Source organism: Acanthopagrus latus, chromosome 11 (genome assembly GCF_904848185.1).
Source record: "Acanthopagrus latus isolate v.2019 chromosome 11, fAcaLat1.1, whole genome shotgun sequence".
NCBI classification, from domain to species: domain Eukaryota; kingdom Metazoa; phylum Chordata; class Actinopteri; order Spariformes; family Sparidae; genus Acanthopagrus; species Acanthopagrus latus.
Window position 1 is genome coordinate 16,886,994 of NC_051049.1, and position 9,470 is coordinate 16,896,463.

General features: G+C 40.8%; 1 protein-coding gene across 5 annotated transcripts; it reads right to left on the minus strand.

The window, feature by feature from the left end:
* Window positions 1-1,533: 1,533 nt before the first annotated feature.
* On the minus strand, window positions 1,534-9,247 carry LOC119029061 (serine/arginine-rich splicing factor 11-like). 5 transcript variants are annotated; one of them, XM_037115603.1, is made up of 12 exons: window positions 8,881-9,247; window positions 7,506-7,639; window positions 4,419-4,528; window positions 4,082-4,171; window positions 3,946-3,992; window positions 3,719-3,852; window positions 3,487-3,568; window positions 3,264-3,395; window positions 2,913-3,002; window positions 2,698-2,769; window positions 2,436-2,613; window positions 1,534-2,327 (listed from the first exon to the last, which is right to left on the minus strand). In XM_037115603.1, exons 1-12 carry the CDS (start codon window positions 9,000-9,002, stop codon window positions 2,121-2,123), a joined length of 1,398 nt encoding a protein of 465 aa, XP_036971498.1. In that variant the 5' UTR covers window positions 9,003-9,247; the 3' UTR covers window positions 1,534-2,120. The 5 variants fall into 5 exon arrangements, with proteins under 5 accessions (XP_036971498.1, XP_036971499.1, XP_036971502.1 ...); XM_037115604.1 differs by having other exon boundaries at window positions 3,264-3,377; window positions 8,881-9,246; XM_037115607.1 differs by lacking the exon at window positions 8,881-9,247 and adding an exon at window positions 4,778-4,897 and having other exon boundaries at window positions 7,506-7,643.
* Between the last annotated feature and the right edge of the window lie 223 nt (window positions 9,248-9,470).

Genomic DNA, 9,470 nt, shown 5'->3' on the forward strand with positions numbered 1-9,470 from the left:
AAAGTTCATTTCTTAAGGGGGGGCGGTGATGGCTCATGAGCTTTAAATCATGTTGTTGTGCTCATGTTTGTTAACTTGCATTCTCCTGGAGTTTAAAATGAAGGTGTGCTAGACGGAGACGGAGGGTGAACGTGTTGTAAGAACCATTTGCTTGTTTACGTCCATACTAGTACCCGTTAAACCAAATACGATTTATTTTTCACATGATGGGCGACTACAGCGTCAGAGACCGGGCCTCCTCACCTACACTACACTTTCTTTAATGCTCCTTCCTTTCTTCAGCTGCTTTCATTTTCCATGTTTTATGTAGGACGTTCATCATTCATCTAAATGCCCGTTGTACAGTTGTATAAGTCTACGACACTATTTTCATAATAAATGTACTCGAATAAAAACGTCACATATCTAACAGTTTGGGCTCCATGTTCTTTCACGCTCATGACTCTGGCAACCTTCAAACGGAAAGGTAGCGCTCGACCTATTGAGAAATGTGCTCAGTCGCTTCTAGCGATTAACATTGTCATATCTGTCTATTATGGAGCTACAGATGGTTGTCATTGATCATTTTATGTATTTTTTATGTTCCTAACTCGAGCCTGGTTGCTCTTGTAACTGCCGTTGGTTAACGTTAAATAAAGTGTGTACCTAGGAAAAAAAACTAGTTAACCGCCGCCTCGCTAAACTAGCTGTCCAACATGAACAAAGACATTTAACATGTTATATCGCTTGTTTATATGTACAAAAGTAAAACCATGAATGACGTAAAACCAACAAATTCACTGTTTTGACTGAGGTAAAGGGGAGGCTTATGTGTTCAATGGCTGCTAAGCAACCAGCAAGTTGCCTAGCAGCCATTGTTACCGGAAGCGATCGATCATAATACAATACTTGTGACTTCTTACCACACTGTCTGGGTAAGCAAATAAAGTAAGTCTTCACAGCTCAATGAAGATTTTATCGCAACAAGCACACGTATTTTTACTTTTAACTATTACTCCTCTTAATAAGGGTTTAATTGTCAACAAACATATTCTCACAGTTCTACCCTTCTACCTCTCTTTACTCACAAGAATGTACATGAAGGTGGCATATTTTACACACGATTGTTTTCTTAATTGTAGTAATACAGTGTAGCAGCATGAGCCTAAACAACTGAGGTGGATGGGGGATATTCAAGTCAACTTTAGCCATGAGATCCCAAATTGTTTAGAATGGACCTTATTCACAAATTTTTCATAAAAGAATAACTCTTCTCTCTGGGCGTCATGGGGGCACAATGGTAGGCGCTATCCCACCCCAAAGCTAGAGGGTACCAGGTACGAGATCCTCCCAGGGCACTGTGGCTTTCTCCCCTCAACCCAGACAAATGTTTTGTGGGTTAGGGTAAGTAGAAATTGGAAAGACAAGTTAATCAATTACTCTAAAATTGCTGCCACGTGACCAGCTAACCAGTTACCTACAGAAGGGAGTAACCACGATGGCACTTCCCAAAATGTCAAACAATTCAAAGTTTAATTTCAATGACACTTCAGGTTGACAGTGTGACCCAATTTTATTAGTTTCCTTTGGAAAACCTATTGCAGACAAAGTATTTCATTGCAACAACACATTTCAATCTACAGTGTACACTTACAAAGGGGTGTAAATAGATAGGTCAGCTGAAACATGACTGGGTGCATTACAATTAAAGCAAAAATGGCTCAGCAACCAAAAAAATGACATGAGGTTGTTGCCAAGTGGTGACTATAGGTCTGACTGAGGGGAGGACTCGATCCCAACTTGTAAAATATTTACATACACAGCATTTCAGTGGAAAATGCTGTGCATTCTACTGTCAGGAAGTTTAAACACAAAAGGCAACAAAAAAAAATCAACAGGATCTTAAAAAAGTACAGTAATGACAATTTAAAACCAGGTCTCATGTTATTCAGATTTTAGTTCTTGTTTTCTCATCTTTACAAAAAACAAATTTTCCTTCTACACCCAGTCCCCTCCGCAATGCTTCTACAGTTAAGACAAATCTTTTTTACTTTAAGTGATCAGGCACGGACACGTTGTGGCCTATATTAAAAATATAAAAGAGTACAGTGGAAAGATAACACGGTCGGTTTGGGGTGTTCTTAGTCGCTCATCTCCATGTCTTCCTGATGGTGATCATCTCCATTCAGCTTGGACTTTTTGGGGATTTGGCCCTCAGATCTCTCCATCTCCTCCTGGCCTTTGGGGGATGACACAGAGTCAGAGTCGCTCTTCCTCTCATCTTCATCCTCCTCGCCTTCTTTTTCACTGTCATAGCCTTGCTCCTCTTCGTCATAATCCCGCGTCACCTGTCAAGGCAATTGTTTGTTACAAAGAGTTTAGAGGCTGTCCACGTTGTGTCCTCACAAAAAGCACGACTGTATCAACCTGACAGAAAAATCAAGCTCCAAACACACCTTAACGTCTCCTTTCTCACTATCAGACTTGCGGTCTCGATCTCGTTCCTTGTCTTTGCTCTTCTTCTTCTTACTGGTTGAGCGTTCCCTTTCATCCCTGCTGCGGTCCCTGTCCTCCCTCCTTTCTCTGTCCCGGTCCTTCTCACGCTCCTTGTCCTTCTTTTTCTCTTTCTTGTGACTGAACATGACAAATACATAACTTTTAAGTTGTTGTCGCAATAAATATGAATTAACTTTATGTTAAATGCACAAGACAACTCACCGTCTGGGAGATGGGGACCTGGACAACCTCCTCTTTGGGGACCGAGATGCACTTCGGCTTCGCCTGTGCCTCCTAAGACACAAAGATAGAGATTTGTTTTTTGTAAATGACTGATTTGCTGTTGCAAATATAGCAGAGCGTGAACATCATTTGAAAAAAGGTGCCGCTGTTGTGCCCACCATATTTCACCATTAAACTGTGCTTGACCCACTCACCGACTTATGCTTCGTGACCTCCTGGCACTGCTGTAGCTCTTGGGAGGCGTCTTTGACCTCTTCTTAGACTTTTCCTCCTTCCTCCGGTCCCTGATCAAGACAAGCAAGATCACCAGTGTTAGCCAACAGCAGTACAGTGCAGGAAAACTGGGGAAGCTTTGCTGAGCAGGGCATCTGAGTCAAAGTAGAGCTTACTGGATGTACTAGAAGATCTTTCAAGTTTTTGCTAAATTATTATGTTCATTAGAAAGAGCCACATCACTTCACTGCCAGGCACATGTGGTCAAGAATAAAATACAACAATAAAAAAATTGCTATTTTGATCCCCCAGACAACGAGTGAGATACTGACCTAGATCTACTGCGGCGGCTTCTATCCCGGGAGTGAGACCTCCTCCTTCGTGGACTCTTGGACCTCCTCCTACTCCTTGAATGGGACCTTCGGCGAGACCTGCTCTTCGAACGTCTGCCAAAAGTAGCATGTCTTAAAATCATAACAAGTTATTACCAGACAATAAATATACACCAAAGCTCACATCTTATATTTCTGATTCTTGTAATGAACACATCTTTACCTGTGTCTTGAGCGAGAGCTGGATCGCCTGCGCCGTGACCTGGAACGGGAGCGGGAATGTTTGCGTTTGTCGTCTTTCTTATCTGCAAAAAATGATGACAAAAGGTAGATATTTACTAACAGGTTGGAGACTTGTTGTTCACAAATCTTCCACAGTCAAATGAAAGCTGAATTAAGAACAGAACACCAGCGTTTTCACTCATCATGAAATGCAACAAAAATGGAGCACTCACTTCCAGGTTCAATAGCTGCAGAAATGAGAGACTGAGCCTCTCGGACTCTCTTCATGGCCTCTTCTATCTCCTTATTTGACGCATCAGTCTTCAGCCCTGGATTCAAGTTCAGTCCGGCCGCTAATGGATTCAGTCTGAAAGAGCCATCAATTATTTAGACCTTTCTCAACAGAAGGTTTAAAATCGTTGGACCGCAGCGTTTGAAGAGTGCATATAATATTTCTTACTTGGGATCCATGGACTGCATGAGCTTCAGGAAGTCTGCAGAGAGAGCCTGGAAAACATACAAGAAGGATGTCATCATAAACAAAACATTTTGCTTCAATGTGCAGTGACTATGAAGGTGACTGACTGAGTTCTCACCTGTGGGTTCATGTTGGGTCCCGGCATTCCCATAGCAGCCATTTGCTCCATGTTGGGAGCTCCAAGACTTCCAAACGGCGTCCCTCCCATCTAAGATAACAGACACAGACACACATTAATTTAACAACACTTTTCATTTGGCAGGTAGCTGAAGGAACCCAGCATCGATTACTGTGCCGTTTACATCATTGTTGCCAAAATCGCCATTAAAATGAAAGTCTACAGTTATTTAGGCACTATTAACACTAAACACAACAACACCATATCCATTTAGTGTTGTGAACATACGCAAGACTTGCAAAGATCACAAATATTATGTAAGCTTTTAAAAACTCACCGATGCTAGAGGATTAGGTGTTGGGAGAAGGCCTCCTCCAGGCATCATTCCTGCCACGGCATTGGCTGGAGCGAGCAGCGACATAGCTTTAGATTCATCAGGAATGACTCCTGGAGAAAAACAGCAACATTTCAGTCCATGCTCCAAGCAAACATCGATAAACACTCAGACAAGACTTGCAGACAAGCCACCTCAGTCTAACTACTCTGTAGTCAAAAAATAATAAAAAAATCCACTGTTGTCTTGTCTGTAAATCTTGATCCCTCACTTTTTTTGTGAAAGTATGATTGTAGGATTAGCAGCTATGAGTTTAAAAGTCACAATACACACTGTGGTCAACACTGCCAAGATTTTATCACCTGTACTTGTTTTTTAAGTCATGAACCAAACGTAAGCAAGCACAGCCAGTTGTCCCGTGGGATGTGCTCTCAACTTTCATTAGATGTTTTATGAACAAGCGACTCGCGCCGGCTGCTTCGCTATAAAGCACACAAAAACATTGAGATACAGAAAACAAAGTTCATGATTTGGTTGTAGACACAAGGGTACATTTCAACATCACTTACCATTACCAATACAAAAACAGAAAAGGTTCAGTCATATTACCTTTTCTGGGCTTTTGCTGGTGGTTACTATGTACAATCCCACCACAAAAAGAAACTTACTTGGCAACCAGATAATGTGCTGCTTACAAGCTACAGTACTGCTATGTTTTAGCCCACAGTTTGTCACTAAAAACACTAAACAATGTCAAAGGTAAACTGCATTAACAGTCAAATGCTATAGCCAGCAAATCTGATAAAATCATGAAAAATGTGCCCAAAGCTGAAGAAAAAACCAAACAGTAAAATCAAAAGGGAAAATCTTATGGAGATGATCGTCCATGTTGTGCAATCTGAAAACAGGCTATGTTTCTTTAAATCTGACACTTTACATTTTAAAAGGGGGGAGAGAGAGAGAGAGAGAGAGAGGGGGAGAGAGAGAGAAAGGGAGAGAGAGAGAGAGAGAGAGAGAGACATACACACATGCGCACGCACACACACACACACACAACAGAAAGGACACTTGAGAAACGGGATAAGGCTGCAGAAGACAAAACTGTTGGTGGCATTTTCAGCAGGGCCTGGTATATAGGGCTGGCTGAACCAGGAAAAAGAACTGTAAAACACAACAACAAAAGAAACACCACTGTTAAACGTGAGAGTCACTCAACTCTTTCAGAGTCATGTGTGGAGAGGGTCAATAAAAAAATGCATTTTTACTGCAACATCAAGCAGAGGCGTAAACTACGTTTATCTCGAGTGTTAGTGATAATTTGGAAACAATGCACAGTGTAAAATGACACAAGGCTTTGGCGCATAAAGCAAGTAAATGCCAAAGGCAGTTTGTGTGCTTATCATGATTAATGATCAAATTATGTGCCGATTAATTTCCACCACATCTGATGACAGTAACTGTGTAGATGATGGTACACACCGTCACAATCTATTCTATCATGCACAGCTGATTAGTTCATCTATCCTGCATGCTTTGTGCAGGGATGTCCCGAACATGTTCTCCGCGTCTCAGCCATATAATATATGAGGTCTCTGCCATCACCAAGTCCTGCCCCACTATTTGTATTTTCTCTTAAAATGTTAGCCTCATCAGGCCAACATTACATTTGATAAGACAGTCCTGCTTGGATGCATTTGGTGAACCACTCTGAAGTACACCCATGTCAGTGTTTTCACTTATTTGGCTGATTAGACCTCTCTTCCTATGCTTGGCTGACTCTCCCTCATTCTTTTGCTAAGTTTTGTTGCACCTGTTAGACCCACCACTGTCCCTCCCAACTTACATCTAATCAGCCAGTAACCAAAAACATCAATGGACAAAGGAGTGACAGTGTGGATCTGTTATGGCAGCAAATCAACTACATGTATGTTACACAGTGTAAATATGTTTAAAAGGTCCAGTGTGTAGGATTTAGGAGGATCTATTGACATAAATGATTGAATTATGATTTCATTGGTGTATTATCACCTGAAACTAGTTTTCATTTCTAAAGAAGGAACATTTTATATCTAGAAGTATCTTCCATGGAGCCATGTTTCAGCTGTAAACTAGCAGACACAAACACTAAACACTGCCTCTGTACAGCTTTTTGCCTTTTTCATGTTTTTAGTTGCACTATAGAGGAGGGTGAGGTGAGGCCTATTTTGTTGGTTACAAGGTCCAACCTCACCACTAGATGCCATTAAATCCTACACACTGCGCCTTTATAAGGGTATATTTTCTGCAGATCTTTTAGTGGTATACAAAACCTCCAAAATGTGCCATTTAATCTGCATGTTGTCAGTGCAGATGTCATTAACTGAAACTGAATTGTTGACATTTATTTGTTCAAGCACAATGAGACATTTTGTGCAAAAGTGAAAATATAAACAGTGGATCAGAACTGGTTCCAACTTCAAGTCCACATCAATCAGCCTGTATAATCTGCTCGGGGCATCCCCAATTTGGTGCATACCTTCTATTTGACATACATTTTATGCAAAAAAAAAATTTAAAATCCTTTTGAACATGTGAGGAATCGAGATGGCCTGCACCCTCTCCCCCACCCCCTCATTTTGCTTAAGAGTTGTGTGGCTAATTTTCTTTTTTTTTTCTTTTTCAAAGAAAAGATGCCTTGAACATAGAGAAAAAAATAATGAGTTAATATTTTACTGCAGAACAAGAGACAGAAGGGAGCTTGCGAGTCTGGTGCCATTATTTTTTCTAATCTCCTGATGGCAGCAGAGGACCACTTTCAGCCAGCAAGGAAGGGGCTCTCTGCAAATGACTTGTCCACTATGAAAACCACAACACAAATAACAGAGAGAGAAGTTTACAGCTAGATTGTAAGACATGGACACAAATGTACATTTCCCTTTCTGATACCTAGAAATGCCAAGCACAGGAAAGCTTAGCTAATTTTGCTTGGTCAGAAAAAACTCACAATGGCTCAGATAGTGTTTGCAATTCTAGTTAAAACAACCTACACACATTGTGATGTATGTTCAGAAATAGCCGTGTGAGTGATACATAAATAAATGAGACACCCACCTTCAGCAAAAGGGACCACGATCAAGGCTCTGTCCACGAAGACGGTGTTCGTCAGGTGTTGGGAAACGCCCACCGATTCAGACTCAAGGAACTTTACAAAACAGACACGTGAAGTCACAGGCAAGGGAGAGTCACTGGAAAAAAATACAGATATGTTGTGCAAAGAATACAAACAAGGACAGCCAACATGCCTTCTTCAAACTGAGTTTTGTGTCCCCAGGGACAGCTAAACTAATAATGGATTATGGGCTATACAATATTGTCCTCTTCTGAGACCAACAAGGTATCTTATTAGACAAATCTGTTGAAGAGCAAATATCACAATCAATCACTATCTATATTCCCACTGGTTGTCTGCAAGAAACTAATATTGAATTAAGTTCTTGTTTCAGTCCTTGACACATCCTACCTGCTGAGATGCCAGGTGTTACTCAATAGAGGTGGATACAAAGGAGAGAGTGATCATTTCCTACTGTGTGTTGCAGTCATTTAGTGGCACCCCAAGTAAGATGAGGGCATTCACAACAGGAAGTCACTGACAAAATTAACACTTGAATTACAATTGGGATATTGGGATATTTAAGTATTTCACTTGATTATTTGTTTTGTGACATATCTAATTTTTTGAATATTTTGTGTCCCCAAGGATGGGACTCATTTCATTTGACTTTAATTTCACGCACATGCATGCATCCATATCCCAATATCCCTAACTTCTTGGGAAAAAGAGTAGTGTCATTTGTTTTTCCAATTGGTAGAAATAAGCATTAACACCTAGAAGTCCAGTGATTTATTTACATTACTGATTAATCTGCCAATTACTTTTCCAATTAAACATATCGGTTTTCAGTCTCCTCAATTACAATAATCGGCATTGGCCCTAAATAATCAACATCTGTCCACCCCCATTTACTTCTATCTGAAGAATTACCACCTTGTTTTCTTACATTTAGAGGCCAACCAATGACCCGTATCATATACAATTAATACACATAGCACAAGGAAACAACCCCCAATATTTAGTTAAAGTCCTAGTAGCCTTAAAAAAATCGCGTAAGCTGTTGCGATTAATTACCTGCCCACATGTTCGTCGGCTAACAGCTTGGGTTTAATGCACAATGGTTTTAAATTTAACTTATGCTAAATGACTAGCATAAACACACAGCGGGCGAATAATCAATAATATCATACGTCCCTCACGCAGGAACGTTACCGCTGAGGGGAGTGACAGACCGCTGCTGCTGCATTCACTGAAGGCGCGGGCAAACATTATTAGCATTAGCATGCCGTGCAGTGAGGCCTACTCAACACTACAGGCCTCAGTAAGAGCCGGCGACAGAAAACGGTTTATCCATTGAAAGTTCACAATACTCACTCAGGTGGGAACAGTTTGAGCTCCTCTATGTTTCCGAGGAATCCAAAGAGAGTCCTCATTTGTTCGGATGTTGTGCTCGGGGACACATTTGTCACCTGAATGACGTGCGTGCTGGAATTCATTTTCGCGAGTGCTAATCAAGCTAGCTAGCTTTACGCTAGCAACGTGCCTGAATATAAAACAAAAAAAGACGAACTAGGTAACGTTTACAACCGAAAGAACATCAAGCGAACACAAAAGCTAGCATTGTTAGCTTAGGCGGAAGGTGTTCGACATTTGCTGCGGACGAGAACACAACGGCCGCGAGCGGAGAGCAACAATGCTGCTGCCCAAAATGTCGTGAGGCAGAGATGCTGCGTTTACGAGCAGTTTTGAAGCTCGTACTTCTGAAATTTAGCCGCGCAAATATGGAAAATAACAAGTGAAGCGGAAATAGTAATGAAAGTATTAATCGGTTCATAAATAAAAACTTAATTTCAAAGTAATTCATCATTTGATATTTTAATGGACAATAAATAGAGGAAAATAGAATTTAGAAGCGAAATATTTATCCATCAATAAATAGTTTAAATTAACAATCAATATATAAC